The sequence below is a fragment of the Leucoraja erinacea genome, chromosome 17, assembly GCF_028641065.1.
Source record: "Leucoraja erinacea ecotype New England chromosome 17, Leri_hhj_1, whole genome shotgun sequence".
Classification (NCBI taxonomy): Eukaryota; Metazoa; Chordata; class Chondrichthyes; order Rajiformes; family Rajidae; genus Leucoraja; species Leucoraja erinaceus.
Genome location: NC_073393.1, coordinates 19596739 through 19615974, shown reverse-complemented (window position 1 = coordinate 19615974; position 19236 = coordinate 19596739). Strand labels below are relative to the sequence as shown.

Genomic DNA, 19236 nt, shown 5'->3' with positions numbered 1-19236 from the left:
AATGCCTACCGGAAGTGGCGGCGCTGGTGAACGGCTGCGGCTCGCCTGCAGTCCGTTTGCCTTTACTTTTTTGTGTCGTTTTTTTTTTGTTTTGTCTAGTTAAGTTTTTGGTTTTTAGGTTGTGTTTGTGGGGGGGGGGGGGGGGGGGGGGGGGGGGGGGGGGGGGGGGGGGGGGGGGGGGGGGGGGGGGGTTTGAAACGGGGTTTGCTGTCTCTCCTTTCGGGGAATGCAACTTTTTTGTCGTATCCCCCTTCTCTGCCTCCGTCTGCGCTGAGGCCTAATGGCGGAGCTGGCGACCTCGAGACTCCGGAGGCAGAGCCAGTCAGGACTTGCCCTGGGCTCGCTCCCGTGAGGGCGGTCCGGCTCAGGGCTGGAACGGCGCTCCCGTGAGGGGCTGTGGCGCTCCCGTCGGGGCAGCCCAGCCCGAGGGTGGAACGGCACTCCCGTCGGAGCGACCCAGCTCGAGGGAGGAACGGCACTCACGTGAGGGCGATCCGGCTCGGGGCTGGAACGGTGCTCTGGTGGATGGGACGGCGTTCGGGCGGCTATGACCTGAGTCCGGGGTTCAGCCGCGGGCCAGCGGCTGCGTCCGCTGGACTGGAGGGCGGCAGCTTCGACCACCCCGGGCCGCGGTGTTTGAGCCGGCCCGTTTGCGGGGTTCGGAGAGCCACGGGACTGTTTGTGCCATCGCCCGGTGCGGAATCACCTCAGCGCAGAGGGAGAAGAGGAGGGAAGAGACTGCAGCCCTAAGATTTTTGCCTCCACCACAGTGAGGAGGTGCTTGGAGGATACACTGTGGTGGATGTTAATTTGTGTTTAGTGTTGTTTATTATTGTATGATTGTATGTATGACTGCAGGCACGAAATTTCGTTCAGATCGTAAGGTCTGAATGACAAGAAAGGTATTCAATTCAATTCAATTCTGATCCTGATTATGAACCAATGTCTAGGGTTTGATAAAATGTGGTTTCATGATTATGGATTAGGTGACATCTCCATATTCAGAAACTTGACTCATTGATGATCTATGGTACAGAAAGAGGCAATTGGGTCCATCATTTGTGTGTCAGTGTTGTACAAAACAGATGGAAAGTTATTGAAATGCTTTGAGAGCCTCTGGAGTGGTGCTGCTGTGAAACTGTTATGTTGGTAAACATGAGAAAATGAGGGAGAAAACAAACAAATCAATGCATGGAGTTGCTACAGATCTCCAATCTTGTTTGTGAGCAGACTATGATTACAGAGGAACTCCCAGAGAGAAAACAGAAACACATCCACTCCATCATAAGATACTTACGAATAGATTCGAGTCTGGTACAACAGCGTATCCTTGAAATTGATACTTTCACATAGGCATTCAAAGTCACTGTAATTCACCATGGCACTGATCAACAGTGTCAGCTCCCGAGTGCCATCTTCCAAAATAATATGGGCAGGCTCTGGATCAGTCTCCACCACCTTACAGAGACAGAAAGGAATAAGGATTGAAAAACAAACACCTGGATACAATTCACTGTCCATGCGTGGACTAGTGTAGAATTTGCATCAAGATGCACATTAATGGCTTTCATAGTGAGAGGATTTGAGTATAGATGCAAGGAGGTCCTAAAGCAGTTGTACAGGGCCCTGGTGAGACCACACCTGGAGTATTGTATGCAGTTTTGCTCTCCTAATTTGAGGAAGGACATTTTTGCTATTGAGGGAGTGCAGTGTTGGATCATCAGGTTAATTCCCTGGATGGCGGGACTGACATATGATGAATGAATGGATCGATCGGGCTTATATTCACTGCAATTTAGAAGGGTGAGAGGGGATCTTATAGAATCATCTAAAAATCTTAAGGGATTGGACAGGCTAGATGCAGGAAACATGTTCCCAATGTTGGGGGATTCCAGAACCGGGGTCACATTTTAAGAATAAGGGCGAGGTCATTTAGGACTGAGATGAGGACTAACTTTTTCATCCAGAGAGTTGTGAATCTGTGGAATTCTCTGCCACAGATGGCAGTGGAGGCCAATTAATTGGATCTATTCAAGAGAGAGTTAGATATAGCTCTTAGGGCTAATGGAATCAAGAGATATGGGGAGAAAGCAGGAACATGGTACTGATTTAAGATGATCAGCCAGGATCATACTGAATGGTCCAAAGGGCCGATTGGCCCACATGCACCTATTTTCTATGTATTTTAATTGTGGCTTCATCTTACTCGTGTATAGTACGATTTGACTAGATAGCGCATAAATAAAGCTTTTTACTGCATCTTGGTGCATGAGACAATAATAATCTAATATCAATACTCCAATACCAATAATGCCAGGTTTCCTGCATATGGATTGCGCTGCAAGCGGAGATGGTGAAATCAGATACAATTACTATGTTTAAAAGGCATTTAGATAGATATTTCATGACAGGCTTTGATGCTTTTGGTCCATATGCGGGCAAATGAGATTAGTTAGGCAAAAATGTTGGCATGGACATGGTAGGTTGAAGGGCATATTTCTGTGTTGCACCAATCCAAGACTCGGTAAGTCAAGACGAACCGAATGGATTGCAAAGGGAATGCCATAGATGTTATATACAAGGATTTACAGCAAGCCATATAGTAAACCTGCAATGGAAATAATTGCAGATACTAACAAAGGGATATTTATCAGATTTGAGGGATTCAATATTGTTTTCAATATTGGGACATGTTCTCCATTTATACAAACACGGTGAATGTGTCAGAGATTATTGATGAAAATTGCAAGGGATCCTGTAGAGGGGGCAGTAGTTTATGGACAAGCAAATGGAAATGGCATAAATGGATGGATACAGTTTACTGCAAAGAAACATGAAGGAGAGTATAGGATAAGATGATTGAACAACAAGACAAGATTCTTAATGGCAGACTGCAGAAGGGCAAATACAATGAAGAAGGAGTGAAAGAAGGAGCAAGAATGCCATATAACAGATCTATGTTTACAGTGGAATGTTGTTCAAGTCACACAACAATGGAAACAGGTCCTTCAGCTCCACACATCCATGTCTACCAAAGGGCCCATTTCTGCGCTGACCAATTTCATGACTCTATCTCACTCTAATTCCATTTGCCTGCATTTGGCCCATGTTCCTCAGAAACCTTTCCTAGTCATGAAACTGTCCAGATCCCTCTTCAACATTGTAATCGTGTACCTACCACTATCACATTCTATTTAGCCACCATCCTTGTGTAAAATGCTTGCCTCTAACTTTTTCCACAATCAAGTTAAGCCTATGCATCCAGTGTTAGACTCCCCAACTCTGGAAAAACCCTATGTAAACATCCACTTCATTCATTTATAAACCTCCATATGGTCATCGCTCAGCCTCCATTGCTCCATGGAAAACAGTCTAGCCTATCCAAAATCCCCTTATAACAAGCACTCCAGTCCAGGCAACATTCTGGTGAATCTTTCCTGCACCTTCTGTGGCATTAGTACATGCTTGTTAGAGTCTGGTGACCAGCACTGCACAGAATACTCCAAATGCAATCTCACTAATGTTGTTTGTAAGGGTTCTTACAAGCTCACAGAAAGGGATTTTTTTTGTGTTGTCCTGCTGAACTTTCTCAGGAACCGATATCTATCTATCTATCTATCTATCTATCTATCTATCTATCTATCTATCTATCTATCTATCTATCTATCTATCTATCTATCTATCTATCTATCTATCTATCTATCTATCTATCTATCTATCTATCTATCTATCTATCTATCTATCTATCTATCTATCTATCTATCTATCTATCTGTGTTCTATCTATCTCTGTGTGTGTCTGGCTGTGTGGCAATGTGTGTTTCTGACTTGTGGCTGCCAGCCTTTGATTCGTTGCTACGCCAACACCCGACCCAGAAATGCAGAGTTTCTTTCCATTTCGGTAGAGATTTCACTTTTAATTCCAAGTATCCACTCCTCATTAAATTTTGTCGTGTTTATGTACACATTTTTAATAAAATCCTTCCCCCCCCCCCCCCAACTCACTCATTTTGTCGCCTCCTGCTGGCCAGCGACCATAACGGCTGCTGGCGCCCGCATCTCGCCTCAAAGACACCATTTAAAAACAGCCGCACTGCTGATTCCTGAGCCGCTTGAGTTGGAGGACCACATCTCCCGTGGGGGCTAGGGGTAGAGAACGGCTGCGTTGGGGGAGCAGACCCAACGGGTCTGCGCTTGGTCTAGTTCCATTTAAAATTCTTATGTTGATTTTTAATTTTGACATTAGCTTCATCCCACCTTAACTTTTCAATTCTTCCCAGTCTTATATTGCACAAATTCTACCTCTGTCACTCATGCATTCTTTGCTGAATAACACTCTTTTCTCCAACCCAATGTGCTATCAGCTAGATTATATGCTTCACCAAGGCCTATCAGTTCTCACAGGGATGTAACTGGATCCCAAAACATGATTTGAAAGAATATCAGGGCAGTTGCTCTGATTTTCAGGCCATTACTCATTCATCAACCAACATCACCAATATAGTTCATATAGTTGTTTGATGTGCACAGATTGCCTGCTGTTGTTCTTACATTACTATAGATACATTTGAAAAATTATTTGGGACAACACTTGAATAGACAAGGCACTGAATTAGAAAGTCATAATACAGGAAAACGGGTTTGGTGCAGATGGACAAAAAGATCAGCATTGATATGGTGGACATTTCTGTCCTGACCAATTTCATGACTATCTCACTAACACATATACATACACACCTTAGCATGTACATAAATTCAGATACAGACATACATGCGCATGCACTTGGTGCATATGTATGAAGCCTCAGCAGGGGTGATCTTAGTAAAATATCATCTGCTGTAATTCCTACACTGCCTCAGTTGCTATGTTTCATAATCAATGGAATGCACTGCTAAGCCGTGTGGCCGAGGCAGGCACAATTGTGGCATTTAAGTGAATTTTGGATTGGCATATGGATACGCAAGGAATGGAGAGACATAAATTAAGTGCAGGCAAATATGCGTTAGCCTTGGGATCATATTCAGCGCAGACATTGTGGGATTTTATGGTACTGTTCTCTGTTCTATGTTTTTTTGTCATGTTAATATCCATTCATTTTTAATTATTATTGATGTGCACTCTGTATCTTTATCTCATTTAAACTCAGTAACTTAAGCTACTTATTACTCCAACTGCTATTAAACTATCCTCATCAACTCCTTCCAGATTCTATCACTTACCAACATAGTAGGAGCAATTTACAATGGCCAATTAACCTATCAAACCCACGTCATTGAGATGAGGGAGGAAATTGGAGCCCTGGGGAAAACCCACATTATCACATGCAAAGGTATTGCAAAAGTTGATGTATTTGCACAAATACAAACAACACGTGGACACACACGCACGCACACACACGCACACACACGCACACACACGCACACACACACTGCTTTTAGTAGGAAACTCACCTTCTTCTTGGCAGGTCGAGAACCTTTTTTAGCATCAATCCACTTAACTACACTCAGGCGATTATCCCAATCTGGAACCTGGTCAGCAGGCACTGGGAAAGTGATCTTCGACACTGTGCATTTTACTACCTTACTGTTGTATGTGATCGGTAGGTCAGACTTTAATGTCACATTTATATCCTTTGCGCATCCAGCATGCAGATGGCCAAACTAACCAGTAAAAATAGCAAAACATAAGACATAGAGAATGTTAGCAATGAAGCCAATTGGTTAAATTTCCCATTTCTTCTCCCATTCTCTTTTTGATAGTTGAATCCAGGCAAACACATATCAGACAGCTAGCTGCAAGCCAGGGGCAGGGCCAATCTTGGAACTAGTGGCAGGGAAACAGCTAGGCCAAATTCAGTACAGAACAGAAATCAGTCATTGTCTAAAATCTCCTTAATGTGATCATCTCATTACATCAAAACCACCGACATATCGACTTTAATCAAATAATAAAATTATGCATGGATAAATAAACCTGGACTACAAGTAGGGGATGTTATTATTTCCTTGTGGTTATCTCCTGACTATCAATTCATAATTATGAACTGTTTAGAATGATTGACAAGTTCTTGAGAATCCACGTTAGTATTGACATATTTCTCAAAATCCCCTGCAAATGAAAGTGAGCCCTGTAATAATTGAAACAATCTTGGGTGGCCTCTATAAACACTGACGGATTGCAGGGTAATGTCAAAACACTTTTATGAACATCGGCAGACACACGCAAATACTGACATAGAACAATTTAGACTTTAAACTTTAGAGATATAGCGTGGGACAGGCCCTTCAGCCCACCAAGTCTGCCCTGACCAGTGTTCTTCCCTATACACTAGCTCTATTCTACACACTAGAGACAATTTACAGTTTTATCAAAGCCAATTAACCTCCAAACCTGTACATCTTTGGAGTGTGGGAGGAAACCGGGGCACCCAGAGGAAACCCATGCAGTCACAGGGAGAATGTACAAACTCCATCCAGATAGCATCCATAATCAAGATCAAAGATGCAGTTATACAGAGCCCTAGTGAGACCACACCTGGAGTATTGTGTGCAATTTTGGTCCCCTAATTTGAGGAAGGACATTCTTGCTATTGAGGGAGTGCAGCGTAGGTTTACAAGGTTAATTCCCGGGATGGCGGGACTGTCATATGCTGAGAGAATGGAGCAGCTGGGCTTGTACACTCTGGAGTTTAGAAGGATGCGAGGGCATCTCATTGAAGCATATAAGATTGTTAAGGGCCTGGACACGCTAGAGGCAGGAAACATGTTCCCCATGTTGGGGGAGTCCAGAACCAGGGGCCACAGTTCAAGAATAAGGAGTAAGCCATTTAGAACGGAGACGACGAAACACTTTTTCTCACAGAGAGTGGTGAGTCTGTGGAATTCTCTGCCTCAGAGGGCGGTGGAGGCAGGTTCTCTGGATGCTTTCAAGAGAGAGTTAGACAGGGCTCTTAAAAATAGCGGAATCAGGGGATATGGGGAGAAGGCTGGAACGGGGTACTGATTGGGGGTGATCAGCCATGATCTCAGATTCAGATTCAGATTCAATTTTAATTGTCATTGTCAGTGTACAGTACAGAGACAACGAAATGCATTTAGCATCTCCCTTGAAGAGCGACATAGCAAACGATTTGAATAAAAAAAATAAATAAGTGTCCGGGGGGGGGGGTGGTGATTGGCAGTCATCGAGGTACGTTGTACGTTGATCTCATTGAATGGCGGTGCTGGCTCGAAAGGCCAAATGGCCTACTCCTGCACCTATTGTCTATTGTCTAAACCAGGTCTCTGGCATGCAAGGCAGCAATTCTACTACTACCTCACTGTGCCGCCCTAAGACCTGTCTGTCCTGGGCTTCCGCCCTGGCCAGAATGAGGTCACATGCAAACTGGAGGAACAACATCTTATCTTCCATTTGGCTGGCTTACTATTCAACAGTATAAACATTGAATTCTCCAGTTTTAGGTAACTAAACCCTCCCCTCTCCCTTTTACCCCCCCATTTACCCCCCCCCCCAACCCTTTTCCCCCTCCACCTCCTCTGCCCACCTCGATTCACACCTAGTTCTCCTATATATCAACTATATTCCTTCCTCTAGCTTCACAATTTGCAACTCTTCAATCCTTTTGTTTCACAACTTATGTTTTTACATCTCTGGCCTTTGTCCAATCATCTGCCTATCAACCCCCTATCTGTATCAATGTGTCACCTGCCAGGCTTTGTCCTGCCCTTCCTCTCTTCCAGCTTTCTCTACCCTACAATTAGTCTGAAGAAGGGTCCCGAGCCAAAACATCACCTATCCATGTTCTCCAGAATTGCAGCATGACCCGCTGAATTACTCCAGCACTTTGTGTCATTTTTTAAATCATTAATGTGTCATGTTAGTGATGTAGCTGGAGCAATCACATTGGATTGAATTGGGATGAATTTCAGAAAGTGCTGCCTCATGAAGGCAGATAATATAATCAAAGTTTCACACAAACCTGGCCATGTTCTCTTCTTGCTGCTACCTTCGGGAAAGGTAACCTCTAGGTTCAAGGCAGCTTCTTCCCATTAACCGTCAGGCTCTTGAACCACACTGCACAAGCTACCTCAGCATCAAACCACTATGGACTCTAACAGGTTGCACTATTATGGGTGGTTACTTAGTATTATTGATAATTTGTTGTATTGTTGTTTATGGTACATTTATTTGTTGTGTTGTTGTGCTAATGTGCCTGAAAAGCGGCATCAAGTAATAATTTCATTGTTCCATTCCCAGTGTAAATGACAATTAAATGCATTCACATGGCAATTCAGTCATTCTTTGAAGAGAAAAAAAAGCATTGATTTCCCTCTGTATCATAAGCAACATTATTTCAAATGTACCTTGTTGCTGGTTTGATGATGTGGTGTTTAATTAGGCACTTTTAATTACCTGTGGGGAGAACTTGACTTCATTGTTATCTGACAGCCACTGAAATCGGACGACATCTATTACACTTCGATTGGTCATCATGAAGGTCACCTGATAGGGCTTGCCAATGTAGCAGTCTCCAAAATGAATGTGGTTCAAGTATTGTGCTAGGATAAATCACCATAACATGACGTTATTATTTCTCATTTCCTACAACACGTAACTAAATTCAATTGCTGTAAATGAACTTGATAGTGGAGGTGTAACAATGCATTGAAAAGTCAGCAAACAATTAGGGCTTAAATCTTTGCTGTCGGACATAAATTCACAACTTTCTACATCAAAGACCAAGGGTCTGAGACTTCAACACTGTTGTATACAAGCACTACAGTTCCCAACCTTAAAACTGTCTGCTGCATGATGTGCAGATTGATAAGGTGAGATACAAGCAGCTCAACCAAGATACCCAGAGTTCACTTGCAGAATATTCACAGACCCACTTAGAATTTGCTACATATAAAGTTGCAGTTTAGCGCAGCTGATTGAACTGGTCGTTGAAGGGGCCTTAAAGTAACATTACTATCCACAATAAATATCATATAATACTACAATTTTATATGTTGTGACAGCACCCTATCCCGTAGGGTGTTACTTTGATCCATTTAACTGGCTGACAGGCCAGAGTGGCCAACCCAGCATTATTACTGTTGGTTGGCCACTTGAACAAAGAAAGAGAGAGAGGGAGAAAGTGAGAGTGAAAGAGTGAGGAAGAGGGAGAGAAAGAGAGAGAGTGAGAAAGAGAGAGAGAGTGAGAGACGAGAGTGAGGGAGAGTGAGAAAGAGACAGCGAGAAAGGGAAAGAGAGAGAGAGTGAGAAAGAGATGGGGAGGGTGAGGGTGAGGGGTAGGAGGAGGGGGAGGGAGAGAACATTTTTTTTACCACTATTGGAAAAGGACAAAGACAGGCTAGGATCATGTTCTCTACATTGAGTATCTGAAATCCAGATGCACTCAGCAACATGCTGTCCCAACTCTATAATCAAGTTTACTGATGACATTGTGGTGGTGGGCCTGATCTCCAATAAGAATGCGAAGGCCTACCAGGAGGAGGTGGCTGATCTGGCACTCTGGTGTCAGGACAACAGCCTCCTCTTGAATGTCATAAAAACTAAGGAGCAGATTGTGGACTTTAGAAGGGCACAACAACCGAGGACGTATACGCCTCTGGAGATAAATGGGGCTACTGTGAACAGGGTGAGCTACTTTAAATACCTGGGAGTCCACATCACAGAGGATCTGACATGGACATCACACGCTGCCACACTGGTGAGTAAGGCAAGGCTGCGCCTTTACCACCTCAGGCAGCTGAGGAAATTCAGAGTCTCTCTGAGGATCCTTCAGTGCTTCTACTCAGGGGCTGTAGAAAGCATCTTGTCCAGCAACATCACAATCTGGTTTGGGAACTGCTCTGCCCAGGACAAGAAGGCTCTGCAGAGAGTAGTGTGTTCGGTCGAACGCTCTATGGGAACTACACTCGCCCCCCTGCAGGAACTATACATCAGAATGTGCAGATCCAGAGCCAGCAACATTATGGGGGACCACTACCACCCCAGCAACGGACTGTTCCAGCTGCTACGGTCTCCACTGTCATGCTGTGAAAACAGAGAGGATGAGACGGAGTTTCTTCCCACAGGCCTTTAGGACTGTAAACTCTTATCTCACCAGGGACTAATTTACTGTACCAATTTGCTGTTGTGCTGTGTCTTTTTAAAATTGCAGGGTTTTTTCTAACACAAATACTGATTCTGATCTATTCTGTTCTGTAGTTTTTTGCACAATCCACAGGCATTGCCACCTGCATTTCACTGCACATCTTGTATGTGTATGTGACAAATAAACGCGACTTGAATAATGCAATTAATTATTTAATTAAGAATTGAAAACTAAGCAGATATGTAGAAAGATCTTAGAAACGAAGATGGAATTTGGGTGGGGAGAAGCATGTAGAATGCTGGTAACATTGTAATTGAAGATGTTTTGTAGATGTGCCGCATTAAAGAGGATTACAAAGAAGAGCGACTACCTGATTCTAAAACAAACATACATTGAGTATACTGATGGAAGCAGGCTATATAATTCAAAAGGAATACTCTGCCAAAGGCAACAAGAACATTAGAGAAAGTGTGTGATATATTGCGTGTGAATACTGTGGAAAGAGGATAAGTTAATTGTCTAATATCTTTAATAATGGGGCTATGATTCAAAAACTTGCACATAAAATGACAATGGACAGTGTGGCTAATCGTGAGGAAGGTGGTGGAAAGATATCCATGGATTGCTCAGTTTGGCAAGTAAATGACAGAAGAAAATCTGCCTAAAGAAGTGTGGGGCATTTTCAGAGAAAGCAAACAAAGCAATGGAATGCACAATACATGGTAGGATCTATTTATTTCATAACAGATAAACAAGGTGGATACATACACACGAGATGCTAGCTCTTTATGGATAAGCAACAGAATGTAAGAGCACAGCTGTGATTCTAGAATTGCACAAAACACTATTTCACCCACAGTTGGAGTAACGCGTTAAGATCGTATCACACCAAAGGCAGGATGTGGCATAACTTGAGGGTACAGAAAGATTTGCAAAGGAGTTGCAAGGGCTAGAAAACAGAAGTTATGTGGCAGACTTGAGATGCTTTCTCTGGAATAAAGAAGAGCGAGGGAAAACTTGATTAAGGTGGATGAAATATGGCAGAGAGTAAAACCTATTTCCCTTGGGCGAGGTAAATAAAGTAGGGAAAAGATTAAATTTAAAGATTTAAAGAGTAGAGATCATCATTTTTTCAATATGGGAGTCTGTAGCAGACAGTCCTACTGAATGGTAGATCAGCAAGCCTAAACATATTTTAAAATGGATCAGTCTGCACACTTGTAGACCCATAAATTATGAATGTGTGGATCAAGAATGATGATGTTAGAAATATCCAAGCAGCTCCTATTTAGTCAGCATGAACATGGTGGGTTGCATAGCCTCCTTCTGCTGTATAGTTGATGATTCTATAGTTGCTTAAGGAGTTTTCGGTTGTGATGGTATTTGAATAATTTGCATAATGTGTATCTTTAGAGTAAGATACCCGTTGGCCTACCCTCACCCTAACCTTTGCATTTCAGGACCAGCTGAGGGGCAGGGATGGTTGGTCTACAGGTAATTGAAACATCAAAACATAGAAAATAGATGCAGAAGTAGGTTATTCGTCGCTTAGACCAAGCACCATCATTAAATATGATCATGACTGATCATCCAAAATCAGTACCCCATTCTGGTTTTCTCCCCATATCCCTTGATTCCATTAGCCCCAAGAGCTATATCTAACTTTCTCTTGAAAACATACAGTGAATTGGCCTCCACTGCCTTCTGTGGCAGTGAATTCCACAGATTCACACACTCTGGGTGAAAACGTTTTTACTTATCCCAATCCTAAATGGCCTACCCCTTATTCTTAAACTGTGATTCCTGGTTCTGGACTCCACCAACATTGGGAACATTTTTGCTACATCTAGCCTATCCAATCCCTTAAGAATTTTATAAATTTCTTGGTCTGATTTAGGTACAACACAGTTTCCCCTATGTGCATTGTAATAATAATTAAATTCATGTCTTTGACATTGACGCTACTTCCTGGTATCAGTAGCAGATCCAATCCACAGACCTGGACACAAATGCAGGCTAACGTTCTGCTGCTGAATGCGGGCAATGATGTGATAATAAACCAAGAACCTCCCTCTCCTCTCAAATCCACGTGGGAGACTCGGTTGACTATTTCATGAAATGTGCCACGTCCCCTCGAGTTACTTCCATTCTTTTTGTGAAATCTTGCTGTACATCAGTTGATTGTGCATTTCTATGCTACACCAGTGGCTGCATTTCAAAGGTATTTCATTATTGGGATTTTGGTGGGATCCGAGAGATAAGTGAATTCCTGGTGCAAAAATGCGAAAATCATTTTCAGAAAACTTTCATGGCTCTTAATTTCTTCTCTTGATGGGCACAAAAATCACGGACTGGATGAGTGCAGATTCACAACACACAGCAGGAACAACAGTGGGAGATTTTATGTCAGTCAATCAATTTACAAGCTCCTCAGGCAAGGAAAGTTGATGGGAGTCTGGATAACACAAACTCCAGCCAATTCAAATGCTGACCACTAGTGGTCAACAGTATCAAATGCAAATATTATTTAAAGCAGGAACTAATTGGCTATGCTCTTTGGCACAGTCGCACACGAGTGTGAAGTTTTGTACAAAAAAAATGGTCTTGGCCACTTCATCCAGGACTTGAGGACTTCTAATCTCTCTAGCAGAGTAGCCTTGGATCAAAGTGTAAATGTTACATTGTCACAAGTCCATAATAACCATATAACCATATAACAATTACAGCACGGAAACAGGCCATCTTGGCCCTACAAGTCTGTGCCGAACAAATTTTTTTCCCCTTAGTCCCACCTGCCTGCACTCATACCATAACCCTCCATTCCCTTCTCATCCATATGCCTATCCAATTTATTTTTAAATGATACCAATGAACCAGCCTCCACCACTTCCACTGGAAGCTCATTCCACATCGCTACCACTCTCTGAGTAAAGAAGTTCCCCCTCATATTACCCCTAAACTTCTGTCCCTTAATTCTGAAGTCATGTCCTCTTGTTTGAATCTTCCCTATTCTCAAGGGAAAAGCTTGTCCACATCAACTCTGTCTATCCCTCTCATCATTTTAAAGACCTCTATCAGGTCCCCCCTTAACCTTCTGCGCTCCAGAGAATAAAGACCTAACTTATTCAACCTATCTCTGTAACTTAGTTGTTGAAACCCAGGCAACATTCTAGTAAATCTCCTCTGTACTCTCTCTATTTTGTTGACATCCTTCCTATAATTGGGTGACCAAAATTGTACACCATACTCCAGATTTGGTCTCACCAATGCCTTGTACAATTTTAACATTACATCCCAGCTTCTATACTCATAATCTTGAAGTATTTCATTGATTTTCAGGAAAGCATGATATATAGAAGGGTCTTGACCCGAAACGCCACCCATTCCTTCTCTCCAGAGATGCAGTCTATCCTGCTGAGTTACTGCAGCATTTTGTGTCTATCTTCAATTTAAACCAGCATCTGCAGTTCCTTCCTACATTTGATATATAGTGCAAGATTTGGTCCCTAATTTGAGGAAGGACATTATTGCTATTGAGGGAGTGCAGCGTATGTTCACAAGGTTAATTCCCGGGATGGCGGGACTGTCATATGCAGAGAGAATCGAGCAGCTGGGCTTGTATACTCTAGAATTTATAAGGATGAGAGGGAATCTCATTGAAACATATAAGATTATTAAGGGTTTGGACACGCTAGAGGCAGGAAATATGTTCCCCATGTTGGGGGAGTTCAGAACGAGAGGCCACAGTTTAAGAGTAAGAGGTAAGACATTTAGAACAGAGATGAGGAAATGCTTTTTCCACACAGAGAGTTGTGAGTCTGTGGAATTCTCTGCCTCAGAGGGCGGTGGAGGCCGGTTCGCTGGATACTTTCAAGAGAGATCTTGATAGGGTTCTTAAAGACAGTGGAGTCAGGGGATATGGGGAGAAGGCAGGAACGGGGATATGATTGTGGATGATCAGCCGAATGGCCTACTCCTGCACTTATTGTCTAGTGTCTATTCACTGAGAAAGTGCAACAAAAGTGCAAGTTTGCACCATAATTTTGTGTCACCTAAACAATTCAAGGGCAGATAAATTTAATTGAAACACAGCAGAAGATTCTAATGAGGAAATCACCATGAAATCAACAGAAACTCCGAAGCACTATGATAGTTTGCATTAATCTGGAATTTACCCAATGTTGCAGTAATTGTAATGAGTCTCTCACCTTCGATTTCTTTATCTTCCAGAAATGTTGTAATGTTTTCTTCTCCACCATTTCGCACTAGTCCATGGATATTGTCAAGAGTAATGTCATCCTGGTACCCCTCACCAACCAAATTTATAATGGTGTCCTCATATTGGTTATTGAATACGGTAAGGAAGACTGTTCCTTCTAAACGTTGAATTATGGTTGGTTGGAATGCAACGTCAAATGTTACCTCTTCGCCACTGTTGATGTTAATTGTGAGCATGCAACTTTCCCTTACTGTGTAAAAGTATAAAATTAGTTTTGTGGCCATAATAGTATTTTGTCAAAAAATGTCAACTGCTTTCTAATATATATATATAATGCACTGAATTATGCATAACGTAATAGAATGGCTTAGAAGTACAGTGCACTAATTATTAACTTTGGCTTCTTCCACAGTACCTCCCAAAGCTGTAGCATCTCCCACCAAGAACAACAAGGACAGCAGGTGCATGGGAAGATCCCCACTTCTAGGTACCCCTTCATGCTACACACTAACACAATTTGAAAAACATTAGCAGTCCTTCAACGTTGCTGGCTCTAAATCCTGGAACACCCTGCCCCACAGAACTGTAGGAGTACCGTCACCAGAAGGACTGCAGTCACTCGAGATGCTGGCTCACCAGTAAAACACAAATTGCGGGAAATGTATTTAAAAAAACAAAGATAATCCAGTCGAGGACTTGGCACTGATATTTGTGCCAATGGGAAATAAATTGGTTTGCCTCTTTGGAAGCTGCAGGTAAAATCAATGCAAAGACAGCACAATTGACTGAAAAATAGTAACAGCAGTAGAAAATTCGTGGTGAGGTTGCCTGTAAATTTATCCAGCAGCTCTGAGCACCTTTAAATCTAGTTACCATAAGGAATCTTAGAAGAGCAGGAAAGCTGTGCGTGCAAACAGAATGATTACTGCCAATACTCACTGGCTTCTTGCTCGGTGAGTCCTGCCTTCAATATCAGTGTCATTAGTTGGAGGAAGTTCCTTGGCAATAATTTAACTTTTCTACTGTGCGCAGGGTTGGAGTTTGGAGGTCCCGGTAATGTTGCTTACAGTGACAGTGCATGAGGAAAATAAAATGACCTGTTGAAAAAGTGGCTTCCTGACTTCTAATTTTATATATTCAAGGGATGGGGATGTCAATGGTAAAGTTAATGTTTATTATCTCTCCCAAATTTCCATTTGGAATGAGGGAGTTTCCAGGCCATTTGAGTGGATTGGGAAATACTAACCATCTTGGTGGTCTCACGTCACACTTGGCTTGAGAAGATAAGGATGGCAGATTTGTTCTTTGAATAACATTGAGTTGTTCTAGCAGTCTGATAATTTACTTGTCTCTGTTCTGGCAGTAGCTTTCATTTTAGAGTTTTAATTTTGGAATTCCCCCCCCCACCCACCCACTGGCATTTGGGATTAATTCCATCAATGACCATGAAGAATCATGCCTAGTACAGATCTAATTGAATCCCCAAAATATGTAATGCACTGTTTCCAATATTAATAACTCAGCCAAAAGTTCATCAATAACATCCTAAACCACAACATCAAAATTGTAAAACCTATCCATTAAAAAATCCCACCTGAAACTAATGAAGACAAATTCTAAACCAATTAGAACCCCCCTCCCCCCACCACCACCCAAATTAACAGTAACCTCAGCCAGCCAACCGCTGTGGCTATGTACCCATTGCCAGTACATCCAGGGTCCAGCCATTGTGCATCTACTCCCAGTACATCTAGGAAACATTCATTCCCATAATTCAAAGAATAAATCTATATATAATCGCATATCTAATGGTCAACTCAGCCAAAAGTTCATCAATTCAACCTAAACCTATCTAAACTCAATCACGGCCCAAACTGAAATAAACACTTACGACCCATTTATAATCAGTGCCCATCCCATAACAGCGAGAGGCAGACCATGGTCCCATCAGAAACTCCCAACCTAATTTGAATCCTCAACAAACCCATGCAACAGGAATACAAAGCACCCACTCAGAATAAACTCATAACTAAACTGGAATATCCTCTGAATGGAAACTGACCTAACTGGGTCATATTTAACCAGACCACAGTACATCACAGAAGTAATTAGAACACTGTCACAACTCACACAGATAATTATGCCTAAGTAAACCATTCACTTCCTCAACTTCATTATCTGTACTTCAGGGCACAGGTGGGCAACTACAGACTTCCAGAACTACCATGACTGTTACTTCACCCAGAATTCTATTTCATTCTCCAATTTTTCCGTGTCCAGCTCATCTATTCTGATGAATTCATCTAATGCACCAGTGCGTCTCAGAAATCTCCCCTTTTCCTTCAGTCGTGGTTTTACTTCCATCATAGTTGACAAGCGTGTTTGTTTCATTTCCTGTTCTCACCCAGAACACAAATCCATTCCTCATCCTCAGTGCCCATCCAGCCAGTCTCTCCATTCAATGGATATATCTTGGCAGGACACATTGTCTCCCCCTCTCTATTTTCAATTCCCTGAGGAAGCCTCAACTGAAGAGGGGTCCAATCTTTTACCTGCACCAACACTCCCTTTCTCATGGTATCCACCCAATGCATTACCCGCCCTCTTACCTCCTCCCTCTCCAAGAGCCCAAATTATACTTTGAGATGAAATATGGATTTCTTTATCTCGTTTCCAGTTTTGTGTGGTTTATCACTCACAGTGTGGTCTCCCCTACACTGGGGGGGGATCAAACACATATTGGGTGACCACTTTGCATGCAGTCCACAATGATGACCCTGAACTTCCAAGCGCCTGTCATTTAAAGTTCTCCATTCCACTCTCACTCTGACCTCTCAGACTAGCCTCACACACAGCTCCAATTAAGTTAATTGAGGAACAGCACCATTGCTTGTCGGTGACATAATGGAACTATCAAACACTCAACAGTAAATCAGACAGTTTCCGTTAATCAGATCTACTAGTTTTGTGTCTCATATATATTTTTGTCCTTTGGTCGTTTGGTATTTCAGATCTCTATTTACGTGTCTTTCAGATGTGCCTCTTTCATTCAATAATGTTTCAGCCTGCTCCATCCTTTATAGTTATCATGCAATCTCTCTCTCTTCGTATCTCATCCCAGACACTTTTCCTTCTGTCTTCCCCTCTCTGCAACTCAAGAAAAGTTTGATTTCCATTTTTATCTAATTCTAGATTTCCACCAGCTTCATTTTTATTGATATTTTTATTGTTTGACTTTATTGTTAGATTCTGGTTGTTACCTCTGCTTGGGTCCTTTTCTTTGATGTAATGGTCTTTAGGATAGAGGCATACAGTACCAATACATTGCTTGAGAGAAAATACTCCATGATCATCAGAAAGATTGATCGATACCTGTCATGAAAAACACCCAGCACACAGTTTATTTGAGTATGATCGACAAACCAAGAAATATACACATGCTTGGACATTTTTAAATGTCCTCCCTCCATCATTTTCTGAGAAAACAAATTAGCCAACAGGTATCAATAGAAGGTACACAATAATGCTGGAAAAACTCAGCGGGTGCAGCAGCATCTATGGAGCGAAGGAAATAGGCAATGTTTCGGGCCGAAACGTTGCTTATTTCCTTCGCTCCATAGATGCTGCTGCACCCGCTGAGTTTCTCCAGCATTTTTGTGTACCTTCGATTTTCCAGCATCTGCAGTTCCTTCTTAAACAGGTATCAATATAATGTCTAATAATAAAAGTAGTATAAAGGTTTTGCAAATGAATAGCAAGGCATGCTGTTTCTTATAGAGGCACAAATCAATTAAAATTGCACAAATATTTTTGTTCAAAATGCATATATTACAAAATGTAGAGCCAGCCAAATATTGAAAATCAAAGTTAAATTTCATTGAGGGATGAGAAATATCTGGCCAATGTCTACATTTCTTCTTCATTTTGTTCATGCATAAAATGAGGAAGAGATGTACGCAGAAACTCTCTTGTCTTTGACAAGCATTCAAAGAGTGTGCACTCCTTGGTTCAAAACTTTTAAATTCTGACCGTTAGCATTACAAATTAATAATAGATTCCCTGAGTTCTCTTAGTTTGAGTCTACACTTTTTCAGAGCCTCAGCAAATCCCCACTAACTTCTCAATGGTCTTCCCATTCATAATTAATGATGGACAGTTCCCCAAATTAATTGCTTAAAAACTAAATGAGTCCCTCACTTCAACTTCCACTGAATTAAAATAACAAAATCCTGAACTTCTTTATCCATGATTATTTACTATGACCCATTAAATAATAGATATAATGCAAGGCAACAACTTCAGTCTGAAGAAGGGTCTCGACCCAAAACATCACCCATTTCTTCTCTTCAAAGATGTTATCCGTACCACTATTCCTGTATTTTGTATCTAGCAACAACTTACAATGTATCTTTGCGATGCTGTATCCAAGTTAGATTCACAGTTTTTGAAACTGTATCTTGATTACCAAAGAGTGTCTTTCAAACACAGGTTGTCTCCAAACAGCCTCTTCAGACTGCCTTGCACGACTGCTATGTATCATAATTCTCTGTAGGGTTTGGGGCAACTGTGCCGAGTGTCTGGATATTGTTAACTGTACTCATCTCCATAAATGTGGATATGATGAGTTTCGAGGGAGCAGCAATGTACTTGTCACAATGCCATCATCCCATCTCAAGGTGCCCCATCCATGCAGCTTTTTCTATTCCACGCATAAAATATCGTGATTCTCCATTAGAAGGGTTATTAATTCTAGCTTGCATGGATGAATGCACATACTTTGCACAACGACCACAGCTGTTGTAATAAACTGTGTTTTCATCAAACCATCTGTTGCAGGAGATAGACATAAAGATCATTGTCACACATTGACTGATCCACTAAATTGAATGGATTGGCATATGGACATTAGCTACTG

General features: G+C 42.0%; 1 protein-coding gene across 1 annotated transcript in view; it reads right to left on the bottom strand.

The window, feature by feature from the left end:
- hydin (HYDIN axonemal central pair apparatus protein) overlaps positions 1 to 19236 on the bottom strand; it is a 341361-nt gene that overhangs the window by 83517 nt on the left and 238608 nt on the right. Inside the window, exons 63-67 of the mRNA XM_055648745.1 lie at positions 17582 to 17693; positions 14311 to 14571; positions 8413 to 8558; positions 5451 to 5660; positions 1298 to 1458 (exon numbers count right to left, since the gene is read on the bottom strand). Coding sequence (XP_055504720.1) covers positions 1298 to 1458; positions 5451 to 5660; positions 8413 to 8558; positions 14311 to 14571; positions 17582 to 17693 — 890 coding nt within the window. The remainder of the gene's footprint in view (positions 1 to 1297; positions 1459 to 5450; positions 5661 to 8412; positions 8559 to 14310; positions 14572 to 17581; positions 17694 to 19236) is intronic.